Source organism: Pteronotus mesoamericanus, unplaced genomic scaffold (assembly GCF_021234165.1).
Source record: "Pteronotus mesoamericanus isolate MK-2021 breed Mesoamerican mustached bat unplaced genomic scaffold, CSHL_Meso_final contig_20, whole genome shotgun sequence".
NCBI classification, from domain to species: Eukaryota; Metazoa; Chordata; class Mammalia; order Chiroptera; family Mormoopidae; genus Pteronotus; species Pteronotus mesoamericanus.
This window is the reverse complement of record NW_026555085.1, coordinates 76,125,067-76,146,209: the sequence shown is the minus strand read 5'-3', so window position 1 is coordinate 76,146,209 and position 21,143 is coordinate 76,125,067. Positions and strand designations below refer to the sequence as shown.

Here is a 21,143-nt window from a genome sequence, read left to right as displayed (position 1 = left end):
GTCCAACCTTTTGGCATCTCTGGGCTACACTGGAAGAAGAGTTGTCTTGGGCCATACATGAAGTACATTGTGACATGTAATTACAAAAAAAATCTCGTAATGTTTTAAGTAAATTTATGATTTTATCTTGGGCTGCATTCATAGCCATCCTGGGCCCCATGTGGCCCATGGGCCACAGGTTGGACACCCCTCTAAGGGGATCCAAGATGACCAAAGCCTGACATCTGTACCAAGATGGCTAAGTCAGACTGACTACATAAGGGGACCTGTGCTGGTGAACAGCACAGGACAAGATCAGATAGGTTGGTGCAGCCAGACTACGGAGGACCCTAAGACAAGCTAGTTTCAAAGGGAATGCAAGAAGACTTAGTTGCTGATAGGATATAAAGGGTTAAGAATGGAGAAGAATCACTAATGACTGTGATTTGTGTTCTGTGCAGTTAATAACACTGGAGTGGCATAAAAAGTAATAGGGAGCTTGAGGTGAGAACATAGGCTGGGGAGGGAAGTTGAATTCAGTTGGACCTCCACATAGGCAGTACAGCCAAATTGTAGTTGGATTTACAGGATAAAAGTTAGGGTTGAAGATACAGATTTTGGAGATATTATCTTAGAAGTTTGAGAAGATTTGGGATCTCTCAAAAAAGACCAAGGAACAAAACCCTGGTGAGAATACAATATAAGAGAATGGGAAGAAGTAGAATAACTAAAAAGGAAATAGCAAAGGAGCGGTAAAGAGGTTATAGCCAATGGGGATGTAAAGTACAACTTAGGAGATAGAATCAATAATACTTTAACAACTATGTGTGGTGCCAGTTGGGTACTGGAAATATCAGGTGACACACTTGGTAAAGTGTCTAACCACTATGTTATAGACCTGAAACAAATACAATATAATATTTCATATAAACTATAATTGAAAAATAAAATTAAAAAAAGAAAATTGGGTAGAAAAAGGATAATTTTGAAAAATGTTGACATGGATTTTGAATTCTTAGTAACCTTTCATAGATACAAATAAAGCATGTTATTCTATTTTAATTGTTTATTTTCTGTATGCTGTGTTAGAAATAATTCAGTGTAGAGGTTAAGACATTTGCTCCCTCGCACTTACCAGTGTTTTTCTTTGGACATTCCTCTTAGATTTTGGAACTTGAGTATAATATCAACCTATTGATTAAACTTCTGCATTTTAATGAACTCAGAAATCTAAAACAAAAAGAGTAGAGCAGCTAAATATGTTGTGGTATAGTCATACAATGAAATACTGCAGAGTAGCGACAGTGAATGGGTTACAACTTCTTTCATCGACATGATGAATCCCAGAAAAATAACATGTAATTTAAAAGACAAGTCAAATACAGAATAATCCCATTTTATATGAAGTTTTAAAATGTTAAAATATTGTTTATTGATATATACATAAATGTTAAACTATAAATGAAAGCAAAATAGTGGTTATTTCTGGTTAGTGGAGAACATGGAGGAAGAATTTGCAAGAAGCAAAAAGGTGTCTTAAAATTTAAAGTGGCTGGGGAAAGTGGTGGTGAGTAAAGGGAGAAAACTGTACTTGATCAAAAATAAAAAAATAAAATAAAATAAAATTTAAAGCACTGGTAGAGCTAATCTGGGTGGTGGGCACACAGGTATTAATTCTCATTTGATTATAACTTATACACATGTTGTACTATTTTCTCTACCAATTCCATATTTAATAAAAATAAAAACAAAAAGTGATGAATGATATTGTTTGAATAAACTCTTTAGGATAATAGCATGCAAGCAAAATTCCACTTAAGGAATATAGTCAATAATATTGTAATAACTATGTATGGTGCCAGTTTGGTACAGGAAATATCAGGGGGAACACTGATATTTTGTAGTTTATAATCGTGCTTTTCAAAATAGGAAAGTTCTTGGCAGGTGAAAAATGATAAATATGAATATAAACCACAAGGTGGCATCCTAGTCTCATGTGTCTCATTCAAACATTTAACGGGTTACATTTAATCCAAGTAACCCATATTTTGGAAATGTTGGGTATAGTTAAAATCTAGTTTATTGTAGTCACAGGGAACAGTGGAAGGTTATTTTTTCCGCTTAGGCTCTTTCTTCTCACTTCATCAATTATGCTTGATTTGACTTGCATATAAACTGTGTTATCAGATTAAAGTTTGGGGGAAGAAATTCAAATACATTCAATGCAACTAGCATGCACTTCATTTATTTATTTATTCATTCCTCATTTAGTCAGTCAATGCATTCATGCATTCATTCATTTAACCAGTATTCACTAATGTTATTTGAGCTCCCCTTCTTTACCAGACAGAAGCAAAGAGGCCCTAGAGAATTAATAGAGAGCAAATACCAGTCAGTGTATGTATGATGTAGTATGGTGGAGACACCAGGACACCAGACATATCATATAATATCATATAATAACAAATTTAAATTGCAAGTGAAAAATTCTTCTATGAAGGAGATGTATGTAGTTCAGGTATTTCCATAATAAGGTTTTGAATCAATTGGTGATGCCAGATCTGTTGAGGTCTTGAAGACAAGTTACCTAGGCAAAAAGGAGAGAAAAGAGCATTCTGAGTAGAAAGAACATGTGCAGCACTATGTAGCAGGACAGAGTAGGGAGAATACCAGGGGCTGAAAGAAACCCAGGATGGCTCGATGGCAAGTCAGAGATAGCAGAGAGAAGTAAAGAGAAGCCTAAGAAGTGGTCCAGGTACTGATCTTATGTACCTGTGTAGCCTGAGGTGAAGGAGTTTGTCTTCACAGGAAGAGCATTAGGGAACCACAGAAAGGAGGGTGGATACAGCAGCAGCTCAAAGCCCTTGCCCAGTCACCGGTGAATCAGTAGCTTCGTCAGTGCACAGGAAGGACTTTGCCCTAAGTTCTAAATAATGGCACAGCTCTCTTCATCTATGTGTGATTGGTTGTTTTGTTTTGTTTTTTTTTAATGGTGAAAGACATCATTTAAAAATAGTAATATAATTTCAATCTCAGCACTATTCATTACACTGACAGCTGTCAGAGGGGAGGGGGAAAGAGAATGAATGAAAGAAGGTGAAGGGATTAGCCGAAGAACACATATGCATGATCCCTACACGCAGACAACAGTGTGGGGATGGCCAGATGGAAGGAGGGGGACTGGGCGGAGGTGGCTGAAGGGGGCGGAAATGAGGACATCTGTAATAGTGTCAACAATAAAAATAAGGTTTAACAAAATAAAACAATAACGTAATTTCAATTTCAGCCATATTCATTAGATTTACATTTTTTCTTTTAAAGAAATGACTCCATTTGTACTATATATTTTGAATCAGACTGAAAATCTTTGCTTTTGAAAACAGGAAACAAATTGTGGTATCTTTAAAAGGGAGGGCAGGGAAGAGAAAGAGAGACCTACTTATTTCATCTACAATAAAATGAAAATGTTGGCACCTAAAATATAAAAAGTATTAAAAAATGTTTACTTTATGGTCATGTCTCAGAAAAAAAAAACATGTCTTAGAAATCTGGAGACATGGGTTGCGTGGTTGTGGGAAAGATGATCTAACTTGGCTGGCCTCAGTTTTTTTCATCTGCTAAATGAAGCGTTTGTCTAGGTTATGTTCTTCTAACTCTGAAATTCTGTGAATCTGCCAATATATTCATGAAAAGCAGTATATTAAGTGACTACTGTAAAGAGAGCAGGTTTTGGGGTACTACTTTGGCATGTACTTGAATAAAGGTCAGTGAAACTAAATGAGACTTATTTTGAATCTTAAGTCATTTTTATTTTTTTAAAAGATTTTATTTATTTATTTTTAGAGAGAGGGGAAAGGAGGGAGAAAGAGAGAGAGAGAGAAACATTAACATGTGGGTTGCGGTTGCCTCTCACGCACCCCTTACTGGAGACCTGGCTGGCAACCCAGGCATTTGCCCTGACTGGGAATCAAACCAGTAACACTTTGGTTTGCGGGCTGGCACTCAATCCACTGAGCCACACCAGCCAGACTGAATCTTAAGTCATTTTTAATAAACTAAATTTAAATAAGCTATACTCTCATTTATTGATAGTGTAGTATGTGCCAGGTCTTATGAACATTATTTCACTTAATCCTCAGAAAAAGAACCTGATGTAGGTGTTATTTTTAATCCTATTTTACTAATTAGAAAAACAAAGCTTACAGATACTCAGTAATTTGTCCAAAGTCACACAGTTAATACATCTCTAGATCCATCTGATTCCAGGACTTGTCCTTTCAGTCATTATACTATTTATTACATGCACTGAAGAGTTGAGATTTTAAAAAATGACTTGTAAATATTGAGTAAAGTAGAGATATAGTCACTAGGATTATCAACATGGATTTCAAGTTATTTCTAAGTGGTTTGTTGAATAAGTACCAAGAATTTTAATAAGCTCCCACATTTTAAACAAAACAGCTTAACAGACTTAATTTAACTAATTATACATGTATTATCTTGGATATGGCTGTGAAGTTGCACTAACAATAAGCAAATCACCTCCTTATTAATTTGTCTTTACTGTAGCCATAGAAAATACTGTGGGGGCTAAAATAGATGCTTTTTCTCCCACCTTCTAAATTCTTCTATCTGGGCTAATAATCAAACTACGAGAGACAGATTAACAGGAAAAATGTACAAAGTTTATTATGGATGTACATGCTGGGGGTGTCATCAGACATGAGACCCAAAACACATTGAGCAGTTGAGGTTTATGTGCCATTAGGGACAAAGGAGAAAAGGGGCAGGGGTCTGAAAATTCGAAGGAAATAGGGAATTTACAAGGGAGAGTGGAACACAAGTGACAGGCTTGCTAGACGAGCCAAAAACAGTGAGAGTGGAGGGTGGGGATCTAGCTAACAGGCCCCTGTCTGGAAACTTCCTTTTTTTTTTTTTTAAATAAAATAATAAAATCAGCTCACCAAGAGCTTAGCAACACATTTTATACTTTTTAAAAAATTTATTTATTTTTCCAAATACATTTGTGTCTGCCTTCCCCCCACCACTTTCCCCTGCCTCCCTCTCCCCTCTCCCTCCCTCAGTCCTTCCCCACACTGGCTTTGTCCGTGAGTCCTTGCTATATGTTCCTTGACTTGCCCCTTCCCTTCCTTTTCCCTGCCCACTCCTCCCTCCTTCCCTCTTGTCTCTGTTGGTTTCTTTTTCTTTCAGTGCTGCTGGTCTTATTTGGAAACTTCCTCTCTAATACTAAAGTGAATATGTTAAGATTCCCTTCCTGCCATGACTGGTATAGCTCAGTGAATTGGGTGCCATCTCACAAACTGAAAGATTGATGGTTTGATTCCCCGGTCAGGGTCTATGCCTGGGTTGCAGGCCACATTCCAAGTTGGGGGTGCGCTATAGAGGCAATGTTTCTCTCACTCTCTTTCTCCGTCCCTTCCATTCTCTCGAATAAAATAAGTAAAATCTTTTTAAAAGTCTTAAAAAATAATAAATAAATAAATAAATATAAATAAGTAAATTAAAAGATTCCCTTCCTGAAGCAGCCCTTTCCATCTAAATCGGTCAGGAAAGGGGGAGGGTTAAACATTCTGAGTTTTTTTTTCATAATAATCAGCTTAAAAATCGATATCCCAAAAGTCACAGTTCAGGAGTGGTAAACATTTGGTCCCCTTCAATGCGCTTACAGAATTTTAACCCCCAAGCTAATACAGTTAAAAGAACAATTAGACAAATGATTTTCACTGTTTTTCTAACTATGTGATATCCTGAAGACAAACAATGGTGGACTTTGTTTCTCCTTTTGTCTCAACCTCCCCGATACCCAGACCAAGAAACCTGCCTGATGGACCTTGTTATTTGGAGAAGTGATTCAAAGTATTTATATTGAGTTACTTGCACCTGTGTTATTTTGTCTTTGGCTCCTATACTTGGGGTTTGATGGTCACATGAAAGGAGTTGCTTTGTTGGAAGAACTGGTAAGAATGGACCAGATAAATCTTGGGTTTGTTAGTAAGACTCATTCCCATGATAGTTGTGGTCAGAGGGCCCTTGGTGTTTAAGTCTGTTTTCTTGGTGCAACACATATGCCTTATGCCTGCTAATGATTCAGCAATGATGGACTCATGAAAACCTTTTGGAGGGGTGCAGCTTATTGAACCTTGAAAGAGGGCACAGTGGCCTATCAAGTCTTTACTGTAGTAGTAAAGAATGCATGTTACCAAAGGCAATGCCTTCCCACTGAGCTTGGCAGTACCCTCACCTGATAGTCACCAGGTTGTCTGAAGGTTTTGATGCTGATACCACACCTGATCATTTGTAGTATTCTATGCATATATTTCTTCCCTTAGAAATATGTCAAAATAATAAAAGAAATCTAAGTGGCTACTTGTGAGACACAAAAAGTGCCTGGCTTAGTTCCTGTGTAGGAGGCAGACTGTGACTGTGACCTATGAGGAGAGCGAAATATGGTCTATGTGCCTCTATGATTTGCCCTCCTGACTGCGGACACATCTCCATCATCTTGCCAGACCCTAAGGGACGCCTGTTTAAAGCAGCTGAGCTGGGACAGACTGGCTAGGACAGGGAAGAAGCCAGCTATTGTTGGTCCGGGGGAAGTCTACACAAACTGAGCTGCGCAAAACTCCAGTTGTGCTGTTTTAATGGGGAAAAAAAAAAGTCTTTAGCTTCTCTGTAATTAAGGAAAAAAGTTTAAAAAGAAGTGATGAAAGATCTAGGAAGCAGAATTTTATACTACGGTAAGTAATCTTTAGTTTGACAGCTTATAATCAGTAAAGGAGGAGTTAACTCAATTACTCAGCTGTTTTTGGAGTTGATGAGTAATTGTAAATTTATCATCCCACTTGTATAAGTGGAAGATTATGAAAATAGCCATTCTTTGCAAAATACTTTTTATTCCACATGAGAAAATGTGACTTTGTTTTTTGCTGCAATGAAAATTTAAAACTATTACAATTCAAACTTAATGCAAGAAATTTTGGCTTAACTTGCCAAAAATACTCAACCTCTTTCTACCCGAGAGAAAAAAAAAAAAGCTTCTAAGGCATTCTATTACATTCATATACCATTTCATATGCATGGATCTCATCATTCCCACAGACTAATACAATGACAACAGAGGTTAAGAAAACAGAAAATTCAGTTCTCAGAAGACCAAGAATTTAGAGGCATATAAAAATGTCTCTAGTTATAAGATTTTTGAAAAATTATACACATATAAACTGTTAACTGCTATAGAAAGCATGCTTTACTGTAGGCTGGAATTTAGGTTATTTGAAAAGCCCTTCCTGATAATGAGAATTATTACAGTGAATGGGTTATTGGGCAGGTCTTTATAGGCTAAAGGAAGAACATTATTTTATGACATGATGGACTTGGAATGTATAAACATACAGTATAATCCAGCATATGCCCCTTAAATCTTTTATCGATACATCTCATGAAAGACAAGATTATTTTTGGTACTCAATTTTCAGATATCTAGTCTTAATACTTCACCATTTTGCTTCATCTTTACAGTAAGTTCACAAATTAAGATAAGTCACGTGTGACTGGCTTAAAAATTGAAAGTTCAAATTAGGGAACTGACAAAATAATTTTATGTTGTATGATAAAACGAAGTGGAGTTATTCTTTTCTCATCCTTTCTTATATTAAAAGGTGGTATGGTGGAGGTTTTTATGCTAATACTATACACAGATTAACTCTTGCCATTAGTTCAGAGTGATCCCACAAAGGTTGAAATATTTTTGGTTAGTCTGAATGAGTCTGAGTCCAAAAAAGCACTGTGTAAAAATCAAGGGTATGCGTTTAAGAACCAGACAGGTCTGGATTGGGTTATAGCTCAAACTGTTAGGTATAATCTTGGACAGTTAACCTCTTATTCTCCAATTCTTAATAAATAATATAAAGATAATAATACTATGTACTCTATAGGATAGTTAATGAGCCTTAAATAACAGATTTCAAACACTTAGCATGGAGCTTAGCACAGAGACCAACCAAACAGTATTAACTAGTATTAACAATACTAACTAGTATTGTATTTTCTTTCTTTTTTTGGATCTGTGACTCACAGTGGGTTCTGTCAGTTATAGCAGGGGAACCTATTCTCTGACCAACCCCATTCCTGTCTGTCCTCTGAAGTTAGAAGGGAGTGAGAAGGTGCCACCTGGTACCTAGAGAATCATTTCTCATATGCCTCTGACTCCTCATACAAAAGTGTCTATGAAAGCTAAGGGACGTTTTTTTTTAGGATCTCCCATTGAGTTCCAAGACTTATCCTCCCAAAGAGTATGAGCCACAGTAGGATGTCACATTTTCTGTAATTCTTTGTTGTAGTTGCTGTGGCATTTACAATCAGTTATTGCTTAGATATTAAAAGAATTATAAAGGAAGTCAAATTCCATTCTTCAGTAAAATGTAGAAGTAGGATTAGTCCCATTGTGCAATAAAAACATGAAAAGCTTAAAAAATAGAATATCTATCTTTAGATCATTAAGCTTACTAAGTCATTCCAGATTCTTTTATTTGATTAAGACCCTGTCCTGATGAGATATTTTTAAAGTGACCTAAATCAGCAACATTATAATCTATGTATATCTATAGCTGTGGATTTTTAAAATCGCATTCAAGTACAATATTATGTGATAGTACTGTCTCAAATCCAAATGCATTTTTTTCTTTTTTTTTTTTACTCTGGAAACTGGGATATCTTATGACCAATGTATAAAGTTAGGCTGTGGTGGTTCTTTTGTGTAAAAACTGACCTTAAACCAATAATGTATCTTGCAAGTGATGGAATCTTTGACTTATGAAAATAGGATATTCTGAAATCATCTTGCTTTGTGTTGATGTTACCTAAAGTTATTTCTCTTACTTTTTCTTAATTATTGGTAAAAGAAACAAGTTTAAAATATAAGGAAGATAATCCAAAGGCTTAAGATTTTTGATGCATATGTACATGTGGGTAAAATAGCCATCACTTCAGTTAATAGCTGGACTTTACTATGTTTCAACATTACTTTAAAAGTCCCAGATAGTTCTCAAATATGATAGGAAATATAATATTTGTAACAGCAAGATTCCAAGGAGAGAAAAAGCCTCCCTGATCAGTTTCTAGAAACCTCTTTCCTCACTCTCAGGGTACCTACTTCTCTTGAGGGTCTCTGTGAAAGCAAAGGTAGCAGCCATACCTGTTACTATGATGTGCTACTACACACCATTCAAAACCTGACATGTATACAGCACTGCGCTGGGTACACAGTAGTTATTTCATAAAAATCTCCTGGCTTACTCATGTGAAATACAAAACTGTTCTAATTAGTCATAAATACAGTTTTTAACATTGAAGAAAACCAAATTTCTAGAAATGTCCCCTGTTCTGTTTTTTCCCCTTTGTTCCTGCCAATATTTCTGTGAGTTAATTTTGGGACCAACTTTTACACAAATAAAAGTCACTGATAAATGAAGTCCAAAATGTTCTTTCTGTCATGAACTATGAAAACAATTTTTTTTGTCTATTTTGTTAGCAAACATGGAAGTCCCCATCCCTAAAGAAGGAATACCACTTAAAAAAAAAACAAAAAACATCTGATTAGCCCTGGCTGGTGTGGCTCAGTGGATTGAGTGCCGGCCTATGAGCCAAAGGGTCACTGGTTCTATTCCTAGTCAGGGCACATGCCTGGGTTACAGGTCAGGTCCCTGAAACCCCGAGGAAACCACACATTGATGTTCTCTCCTTCTCTTTCTCCCTCCCATCTCTCTGTAAATAAAATTTATAAAAAAAAACCTAAACAAAAAACCAAAAACATTTGGTCCATGAATTTGATGTTAAAAGCTGCTGATGTGAAACACTGATTTAGAACAATAAGCAATGAAATTACTAACAAGGATTTTCTTTAGGGATACCAATAACACTTAGCGATTAGGTGGCAAGTTGGTTTGCAAATATTTGAATCAATTAAGCTGAAAAAATAACACATATGCAACTGGGAAGAAAAAATATATGAAAAAAACAAAGAGTAAGAGAAAGGGAAGAAAGGAGGAAGGGCATTTATCATAACGTATTTAATCCAAATTTAAAAAAAAATCCTGATCTCTATAACAATTTATATTCCAAAAGAGGAGTTATTTAAATGCTGATATTACAATAGGCATAGAATCAACTATTAGATCCTAAATAAAAATTACTTCTATGCCAGTTCACAAAATCATGATTAAAAAGCAAACTTCAAATACTAAATCCATTTTATTTGCTACCTAATTCCATCAGAGCTAGCAGAAAATTTAATAACCACAGAGCTTATAGACAGAAAGAACAAGGTGATCTGTTTTTGATAGTTTTTTTTACCCACTTCCAGGCAGAAGAAATTAGATTTTTTAAAACTGAAATAATGTATGAAGCCTCCCACTTCGTCTTTAGCTTTGAGCGTAAGTGAAATGCATAATAAAAACATTCTTTTTTTTTTCATGTTTGGCCCAACAGCTTCGGGAACTCTGAAATAGTCTCTTTCTGGCTTTATTAAATGAGAAATATCTGCATAATTTCTACAGCATCAAAAGAAATTTTCATTGAGGTAGATATAGAGGATTCATCATCAGGAGGCGTCTATATGCCTATCATGTATGCATGTGATTTTTACAAACACCATACAAATGTTTTTGAGTTACAAAATATATGACACATTTTATCTTATTATCCTATGCTCAGTATACTATTATTTAGAGTTCTTGTATTTGCACTTTTTCAAGAACCATGGTAAAGAATAAAAGGCAAAGAAAACTGATCACTTCCTGCCTTCAAATAACATAATATCCACCAATGCTCAATTGATTGACAAGTGCAGATAAATGCTATTTTCAAGCAAGCTGTGAATTATATCAAATGACTTTGAACGAGAAAAAGGCCATGGCTTAACTCTTCAGTGAAAGGTTTTGCTTGAAATCTATCAACTTTCCATTCTGCAAAGCAACTCATCCGCATAAAAAGTCAAAGAGGACTCCATTTAATTAGTGATACGTACTTTTGCATAGAAAAAGGTTACAAAGTAATGCAAAAAAAAAACCCCAACAAATAAACAAAAACAACAAACCAACCCTAGGTACAATAATTTTAAAACAAATATTTTAAAGTATAATTTTACATAATGTTTAACATTCTTTTTTATTGCTTTCTCCACACAGCAGAGAAATGAAGTGCATAATAATACATGCTGTGTCTTTATCTTTCAAACATAAAATCTCACGTGCTCAATTTCAATGTATTAAGAGATTATTTTGTCATTAAACAAAATAGACAAAACAAAACCAAAACACCATTATGCAGCACTAGTCTAGGCATGGACAAAACTAATTTATGTACATCCCATTGCATACATTCACCTTGACTGGGGATCAAATGCAATCTTAAACTTGACCAAGAGCATTTAAAAATCGTGGCTTTTCTCTTCCTAATGGTATCTATCTTCCTGTGTATCACCTCCAGAAATACACCTTCTCCCAAAAGGATGACAAAAATAGATAGTACATGTTATCAGGAAAAAATGAAGAGAATGTGATAATAGTCCAAATGAAACAATAAATTAATCTAAGCTTTTATGAACTGGCGTTTTCAAGTTGGCATTAATCAGCCTCTGGTGGGCACACAGTAGGCAAGTGCTCCTAGGTGCACTCTATAAATGCATGGTTTATATAAAGAAGCACCATATTTTGAGCCATGAAAGAAAAAGGTGCCTAGGGGTTTGCAGGCAGAGCAGAATGCTTGTTAATCTGAGCACTGAGGGAATAATTGCTTATTCCAATTCATTGCTGAATGTTGCCACTTGGCAAATCTGTACAAAGAAAGCAAACTAAAATAAAACTAGGCCTTCAACTTGAAAATTATTTTCAGCAATTCTTTTGGCCAATAAAAACCTGTTGGTTCCAACATGGTACTCTTCTCTGGCATTCTGTCTGCAGCTTAACGCAAGCCTTATGTCCCTTTCCTTTCTTAACTTAAATTCTACGCTCTTTACTTGTGCAATGTTATATGTTTAGGAAAAAACTTCACTAGCTCAGGCACTTAGAAAATACAAATATATATATTTTTTTCCATCTAGTTTCAAGAGAATTCAGTTAGGGCATTTTTCTTCTCCAATTCAGATATACCGATGCACTGCTGGATGGTAAGGTCCACATATTTTCCAGGAAAATTCTAAATGGAAACAAGTGTGAAGTTTTCAAAAGTTGTTGATGTCAGTTACCAAGCTGCCTTAAACAAAACAAAACAAAACAAAAGGTAATACCACATTTCCATTTGTGAGGTTTGTGTCCAAATAGCTTTATTGTTACTTTGTGGATCTGTAGACGTCTATCTGTATGGCTACCTTCGGGGTGCAGAGGTTTTAAGCTGACTCTGAAATGATCAGGACATTCAGTTACTATTGCAGGAAGTTCGGTGAAAACCTAAAAAGCGCCCACTTCGGTCCCCCAGGGTCGGTAAGGTTTACTGTTTGTTCCACTGCTTGTCTGCTGAGGACTGGATGTGGCTGATACCGATAAGGGTGGGCTGATCGCTGTGGCGGCTGCCACTGCTGCGGCTGCATTTGGGGGGAGCATGGGGAAGGCCCCTGCGAAGGACAGAGGGAAGCTGTGCGCCGCCGCGGTGGCTGCTGCAGCGGCCGCGTGGACAGTGGCCGAGAGGGACAAGAGAGAGGTGGAGAGGGGTGGCACACACGGGGCAACACTGCCCGTTGACGGCATCCGAAGGGCAGAATCTGCGTGGGCAAAGGTGGCCGTGAGGAGAGCGGAGCCATGGGCAGAAGGCACTTCTGAGGTTGTGGAGAGGCGACAAGGCGTTGACTCCGAGGCGTGGAGTCCGCTGGGTTGGAGCAGGGCTGCGGGTAGATGGTGGAAGGCCGCAGCCCAGTGGTGCGGGTGTAGCGGGTGATGGTGGTGGGCCAGGGACGACGTCATTGCTGCTGCCTCCCGCTGCGAGGCACAGGTGCTGAGATGAGAGACGAGTCGCACCCGCAGTGGATCCGAGGAGTCCAGACCTTCCACCGAGCTCAGATACCTCGCCACTTCCGTTAAGCACTCTCGGAATCCAATGCTCATGAAGTCCATGGCCAGAGCATGGGCATCAAAGTAGCCTACAAGGGGGTTTGAGCAAAGTGGGATGGGGGGGATGGGGGGGGAAGTGGGCGGTGGGTGGGGGAGAAGGAAATTACCCAGTTACTAAGAGCCCCACCAACTATACTACACTCTGTCCTTCAGAAAGTATAAGCAGAATGACAACCCTTTCTGAAAACACTGCCAAGTATTTATGGTTGTAATTTTTGCGGAAGTTAAGAAAGTGTACTTTGCAATGCACAGGTGTGACAACTCTAGCAATGCTATATACTACAGTTGTTCTTGCAACCAAATAGATGTTTCAAATACTTACAGGGGAAATACTTATAGAGTCTCTCCTTTGTATTGTGTGATAGTGAAATTCCCTAGTCAACTTTTTCACGGTAACGAGTTTCCAGTCTGTCTGTCTGTCACATGACTTGGAGATGAAAGGGCCCTTACAGCATTTGTGAGTCTTGAAAGATGTGAACTCACACTGCCAGCCCCCCTTCTTCAAGGCCCACACATTATCCTGCTTGATGACCTGTTTAACGACCTGGCAGTCAAGCCACTTATATGTGCTTGCTTGGAAATGTGTGTTCATAAACTATTCTGGGATGAATTTTAGGACTTTTCAGGTAGCCAAGAATAGCAACCAAGATGGAACTTAGTTTTTATAATAAGTCATAAGAACAATATTCCTTTTTAGAAGTATACTGCCTGCCAAATATTTGAAACCTCGATAAGAATTCTTAGTCTTGTGGTTAACAATGCCAAGGGAGGCAGAATAATCAAACAACTTCCCTTGCACCATCACTCACTCAGTCAGGGCCCTAGTGCCCTGAGGCCGCAGGTACAGAGACGGAATCGCCGGGCTGGAGGGGCCTGAGAGCTCAGAGCACTGGCGCACGCCTGCCTCTGCTCACAGGGGAGGCAGTGGCCAAGTGGGGCTGGATTCTTGGTTTTTAAGATTTCATTCAGTTCCTTTCTTCCTTATGTAAGAATGTTTGCATCCTAAACTTTGGGTTAAATTTTAATGAGTAGAAATTTTCAAAAATGCCATCATTCAGGATGCTCCCTTGAGAAAGCATAACCAAGCCTAAGTCACACCATGTGGGCTTCCCTGCACAATGATCAGCCCTGACACACAAATATCCAAATATAAACAGGTGGTCAGAGGCAATCTTTTTCTCTTTTTCTTCTTTCTCTTTTCCCAAATCCCCATTAAATCAGAGCTAGGGCTCAGTATAATGCAGCTATTCCAAAGGAAGTGACTTGAGAATTACTTTCCTTGTTTTTTTCAGATTTTGCTTGGTCTTGGATTTAGAGGTGGTCAGGGCTGTGTTCCACAGGTTCTCAGCAGTATGGCCATAGTAGAGTTAAAACACTGAACTACTTCCATACCAACTGGTAAACAGCTACTTTCCTCCAGTGCCCTAGTCCTGCCATGATCTAGGGCGACCTATGGCACTGCAGAGCAAAGTGGCTGATAGTAAGCACAGCAGCCTCCAGAGTGTACGTGCAGCAGCACTTAGTCCCTTGTGGTACCCGTTCTTACTGAGTTGTCAAATGCACTAAATAACACCCTTGGCTAAGATGAATAGCAAAGGCTTGTTTGAAGGATGAAAAAGATATAAGAGTGAATCCAGTGCAATTGAGAAATAGGATGATGAAATCTGAATGAATATTACAGCTTTTGCAACCTCAAGTCTAATTTTAGCATGAGGTAAAGGTCCATCCCTGTCCCCTGGACAATTCTTCCCAAACTCACTATGGAATACAGAGGACATTTCTCCAGGGCGCTGGGCTGAGGGCACCTGCTACTGTTTGCTCTTGGCAGGAATGACTGCTCCATTAACAGTTTCCAGTAGAGATTCACTACCTGCACTTCAAATGCTCTGTCTGATCTGAATCCAAGACCAACCAAAACCTGAACAAAACAATGAAAAACATTCTAGAGTCACTTCCTTTGGAATAGCCGCATTATACTGAGTTCTAGCTCGAGCTTCATGGGGAATTTGTGGGGAGGGAAAGAAGAAAAAGAGAAAAAGATTGCTTCTAACCTCCTGTTTATGTTTGGATGTTTGTGTGTTTGTTTTGTCTTTCTGTACAGATTCCAGCGTGCGCTTCTGAAGTCCCAAACAAATCTCTGACCAGGCAGCTGTGAATGAAGCTTTACTCCCACAGTATTATGAAAGCAAACACAAGCCCAGGGTCAAGTGCTTCTTTTGTCCCAGAAGTTCTTTCCCACGAGTTCAATCCTGCCATTAGCATTGATTTTCACGGCTTTAATCTGGGACCTCCTATCTTAGCTTGTTAAAGAACTGTTCAACTATGACTTCCTTACAATCTTAGGGGGGGAAAATGAAAAAAAGGAAGGTGGAAAGGGGGGAAAAATGAAGTCACCGACTTACCTTTACCCCCGGTTGCCTGAAGCATCTTCAAATGATCCACTGTCATTTGTAGTATTTCAGCTTTTTCTAACTTTGCAGATCCCTGCATAAACAAATAATAAAGTCTTATGAGCCCTAGCAAAACTAATTAGGAACATTTTACACTGGATTTTCAATTTTCCTTGTAACTAGAAAATTCAAACTTTAATTTTTTCACAGGACAATCAATTCTTTCCAAACTTTAAATGAAAACACTAATTACTATGTCACACTTAATGACAGATATTTGCCATTTTAACTTGTAAATTTTTTTATTGAGAGAGAGGAATAGCCATTTGATGTTGAGCCCATTTAAGCATGCATTAGTTGTTGCTTCTTGTATGTGCACTGAGTGGTGATTGAACCTGTAACCTTGGCATATCAAGGCAATGCTCTAAGCTAACTGGGCTACCTGGCCAGGGCCATTTCAACGTTTAAGGACTAAAAGACCTAATAAATATATTTTTTTATCATAAGAATAACTACACTCCCAGTATCACTCAACAAAAATTATGAAAAATTGCAGAAATCTAAAATTTTGCATCCAATCAGTACCTTGGTTAATAGCCTGCCTAATTTTTTTTTTAGCAATTATATTTAGAACATCCAATAGTCCTATATAATGCTGAAGTCTAGGTCACTTGAATACATCTCTGGAGGCTAAGAAAATACGATCTTAAGTTGTTGTTGAAAGTATATTTTTTAAAATAAAAAATTTTAATAAGCCTTTAAAGTAATTCATACTAGATGACGGGTAAGCAGAACCAAAAATAAAGAAGGGAAGATTTTTAATATTTTTCCCAATAATTACCAGCAGGTGTCACTGCAAATTCCAAGATAATAAATAAGAAAGCATAATTTACTACTTATATAGTAAGTATCAGCAATGTGTAAGGGTATTTAAACCCTTTAAAAGCTTTTTTTCCAATTTTTTTACATTACCATTTTGTCCTCTTATAAAATTATCTTGGAAATGTATTTTCATGTTCTTCGTTTTAAAAATTAGGCAACCTCTAGAAACCAATTGAAAAATGGGTCTCCTCAAACTGTCTCAGGGTGCTGTGGGTGGCTTTTAATTTCCTGAAAGAGCTAAATAATTAAATCAATATGTTTTCCTGAAAAGGAAACTGAAGTTTATGCTTTACTTGTGAAAATTATCAGCACGATGCCAGTTATTTAAATTGTTTGAAAGAACACTCTTCCAAATCACACTGTGACAGGGCCAGCTCACTAAGGCTTGGTAGCCAAGCTCTGCAAAAGGGAAAATCTGTGTTTATGGTAACTAATTATCAAACAACTGAGGTTTGAGGTTTGCTTTTAAGGTTTTAAGTTGACATTTAAGCAAAGAAACCAAAAAACAAAAACAACCAACAAAAAAAAACCTAACATACAAAAAAATACACACCAAGCTTAATGGCTCCTTATAACTGTAGACATTTCAGTACTCAGAGTAAAAATACCACTGAATACTGATATTTTCATTTTCAGCTTACAATCATTGAAAGTGCTACTAATCAAAACTATAATTTCCGTATTACATTTACTTAATCAAAGACAGTTTCAGCATATAGAATGCGTGCCTGTGTTTCTCTTAAAACTGTATAATCAATAGCATATTACATCTTGTACTTCTGTCAGTGTTCAATTTTTCCATGAAGATATACAGTAGTTTCAGTGAAGACGACTAGTAACAAAATTGTAGTTCCTGGATAATTTCCGGGGGCTTTATGATGTTTGTGGCTCATGAAATAAACAACAAAATGAAGTAACGAAGCAACTGCTGTCTTATACTCTATTTAAATTAAATTGGAAGTATTTTCAACAAGGGTATACCTCATTCTTTGAAAGATACTCTTAGAAATCTGTGCCATTAGCCATGGTGGCAGGAGGAGAAATAACTTCTACAGAACGACAAAGAAAGATTTACATATTTGGCTTCCTATTCTTTTTTAAGTGTGCAAAATCTTTTTTTCCCCCTTAGTAAAGAAATACTTACTTGAATTTTGAACAATGTATATGGCTAGTTTGATTTTAACCAAACTTCCAAAAAAGATGCTCCAAATCGAACATCATTCTGTTAACCCAGAAATGAAACCATGTGGGTTGGTCTATAAATTTTATTAGGATTATTATTAAGGAAATAGAGCTAGAGATGTTACTTATTGGGCTGTAGTTATTTATAAAATAAGCTGACTTTTTAAAAACAAACAAAAATGAAATTTCACGTATCTTTTTTTATTTGAAGAATACTACATACATCTTGGTTTTAAACAAAACCACTACTGGTCTTCATAGAAAGAACAGAGAAAGCACGAACACTGTTATCCTTAAAGGGAAAATAGGCTCAAGAATGGAAATGTTTTTCAACTTCACCATGGATTATGTTTTTAATAGTTTTGCCACAACAAAGCATTTTATTGAAATCACTGCTATGTGCCAGATCAGGGCACATACACCATTATTTTAATGAGCTTTAACAGGAACCCACATTCCCAGATGAGAGAATCAGATTTTTTTGAGCTTTTTGGTTGGTGTGGTCAGGGGTGAGGGTAGCTTACTTGTTTTTCAAAAGCAGTTGGCACCAGTCGTCTCAACTCAGATAAACTGTTATTTATCCGATCTCGACGCCTTTTCTCTATTATCTATCCCAAGAAAGCAAAACAAAAATTTATGAATACACAACTGATAAAATTACTCATAATGGAAAAACATACCTCTTACACGTTAGGTTGGATTGCATGAAATAAAAAGAAAAAAAATCACATACCCCTCTCCTTTTCTTTCTTGCCATTATCTGAGATGTTGTTGTTGGAGAATTCGATCTAATCACAGAGCTAGAACTTTGCCTATGAAATAGAAAGAGTTATGTCAGGTGCTGCATTAACATAACCATTGTTTCTTCTGAGGACTTGATGGCACCCATTAAATACTGAGAGTGACTGCACAGTTCAGGTCTGTGTTATTTTATTCTTAATTCTTGCTTTACTCTCCACATAACTTTGCTTTCAGCCTGTATATCTTTTTTCAGGTAAGATTATGCCTTTTTTTTTCCCCTCAAGTTTTAATGAGTATTTTAGATGCCAAATCCATTGGCAAAAACATCCCTAAACTTTTTTATTAAGTCTCCCAGTGAAACAATTATGAGCAGTCAGGGTGAGAAATTAGATATCAGTACTTCCTTCTTCCACTCATAAATGTTTCTTAAAAGTCGACTAATCTCTAATAGCATCCTCCTCCTCTTTCCGGTCAAGACATACTGAACAAAGCAAAGCTATTTTAAAATAAAGGCCATGCTTAGTACCACTATCAAACAGATACATAGTCATCACATGTCCAACTGTTGTTTCTAGATGCAACCTTTAAAATAAACAGAAGCTACCTATTTCAAATAGTCTTATTTTGCAAGGAAAAAATGACAAATTTAATGTTTTGTATACTAATCTTCCAAAAGAATGCCCCAAATTAAATATGCCACTGGTAGGAAAATTAAAATTAGGTCACCTACTAGGCAAATGTTTTATTTTGAAAATGAAACATGGTAGGTGAATATCTTTGTGCCTTCAATCTAAGCTTAAACCTTTGGGAGCTGCAACTCATTTTGAGTTTCCCCATGAAAAGATATTTTATATTGAATGTTCAATCAAATCTTATTTTGTTACTTAGAATTTTTGACATCCTTTCTAGTTCGTATCTGCTACTCTTTCTAACTCATAGATTCTCTGCTTCTTTATGTTCTCAGATTCTCTGGGTTGCTATTATTTGTTCTCTTTCATTTTAGAAATGTTGCACACACCAGGTTCTTATTACTTCATCTTCTCACTTCTGGATCTTATTTCTGAAATAACTGTCTTTCTCATTCCCACCCTTTTCCAACTGGTTTCGCCTTTCACATGACATTTTCTGTTTTTCTGATCTGATATTTTAAGATGGCACAATATTTTAATAAGATACTTTGCAAACAATGCTTCATGTAAATAAATATCTTTGTTCTTGCTGATTTCAGACTTTGGTTTGTATGTATTAGAATAACAGCACTGAAAAAAAAAACAGTATTAAAAGTTTTCCAAAGGTAGGAAGAATTTTTCTCTTTGAGTGACAGCTGTAGATAAATAATTAAGGTGCTTCTGGGGATGCCCATTAGAAGCAATTATCATTTGACCCGCCTTGGCACTAAAATGCCTGGGTAATCTCCCTCTGTCACTGGAAAGTGGAGGTCTGGCTTCTGTGATCAAGACCACGATCTCTTCCAGACTTAAGAACGAGTAGTCAAAGAGATGATGTCCGAAACGATCTGTCACTCACCCTCCTGTCATCCAACTCACAGCGTCAACCTGGAAAGCTCAGCCTAGATAGACGTGACATCGCAAATTGCTTTAACTTCTCCAGAAAGCAAGCTATCTTTTTAGTCTCTTTAAAAATAAAAATTATTCTTTCTTTTCACTTGGCTCATTTCGAAAGCGCCCCCAACAGTTTCAGTGGCGGGGCGTCGACAGTCGCCGGGACGTGTTTGTCCGCGGGCCCCACGCTGACAGCCAGGCACCCTTCCTCGCCAACTCCTGCCCTTTCAGTCGCGTCCCCTGTCCTCTGCGCCCCACCCCTAGACTGAAAACCAACATCCCTCGCCCCACCCAACGCACGCTCCTGAGCGCCCATCACTCAGTTTCTCGAGCAAAACTTTTCCCCGCTCCTTTAGGACGCCGCAGAAAAGCGCCTAGAGATTTCCATGGAGCGGCTCCTACACAAAGCTCCCCGACGCCTCGGGCTCCGGGCAGCTCTCGCGGAGCCCGCGCTCACCCCGAGTAATTGTTCTCGCTCCCCACGTCAATGGTCTCGTCCATGTCGCTCTCGGAGGTCGTCTCCTCGCAAGGGCGCTTCATCGCGGTGAAGACGGCGCGGGGCGCAGCCCGGCCGGAGCGACGAACGCCGAGCGTGGCGCAGCGACCTCCCTGTCTGCCTCCTCCCTCCCTCCCTCCCGGGGCCCGGGCAGGCGCAGCTCCGGCGGCGGCGCGGTCTGCTCCTCCGGGCTCTTTCCCACGCCGCAGCCCAGCACTGCTGCAAGAGCCGGCGCCGGCCACGCCCCCCCAACGGGCGGGGCCCCCCTCACACCTCCCTCGTGCGGCCCCCGCCACCCCGGCGGGTACCGCCTCCTCGGGGTCGACGTGGCCCGCAATTGGCTGGGGCAAAGAGGCGGGGCCGCACCCGCCCTTGCCCGCGGCGAGGCTCAGGCTGAAGCGTGGGAACACAGCCTCACACCTGGGCCCCGGGAGCTGCGCGCGGGAGGGGAGAGGCCGTGGCGAGCGTGAGCGCCAGGTTGCTATCTCTAGCTAGGGAAACGCGCAGACGTGGGCGCCGGCACAGCGAGGGCGGGCCGGCGCGGGGCGGGCGCTTGGATCTCGGGCTTTGGCCCCCTTTTCTCACCCCGCCGTCTGCCGGTAAAGTTTCAGTCCTGAGTTTAAAGAATAACCCCAAGCGCGTGGCTGAGTGTGAGCGAGCGTGTGTGACGTCGGGAGGCGCCGTGGCTTAACCAAGCCGCCCCACTCGGCTGGCCTGGCGGGACCAAAACTGCTGACTGGCTGACCCCGGCGGTCACATTTGCCCTCTGGGGTTTTTGAAAACCTTAAAT

General features: G+C 38.7%; 1 protein-coding gene across 1 annotated transcript; it reads right to left on the bottom strand.

The window, feature by feature from the left end:
- Positions 1 to 11,184: 11,184 nt before the first annotated feature.
- Positions 11,185 to 20,476, bottom strand: HEY2 (hes related family bHLH transcription factor with YRPW motif 2). Its single transcript, XM_054568922.1, has 5 exons — positions 20,315 to 20,476; positions 18,288 to 18,366; positions 18,079 to 18,162; positions 15,503 to 15,584; positions 11,185 to 13,129 (listed from the first exon to the last, which is right to left on the bottom strand). The coding sequence occupies exons 1-5, from the start codon at positions 20,395 to 20,397 to the stop codon at positions 12,444 to 12,446; spliced, it is 1,014 nt and encodes a 337-aa protein (XP_054424897.1). The 5' UTR covers positions 20,398 to 20,476; the 3' UTR covers positions 11,185 to 12,443.
- Between the last annotated feature and the right edge of the window lie 667 nt (positions 20,477 to 21,143).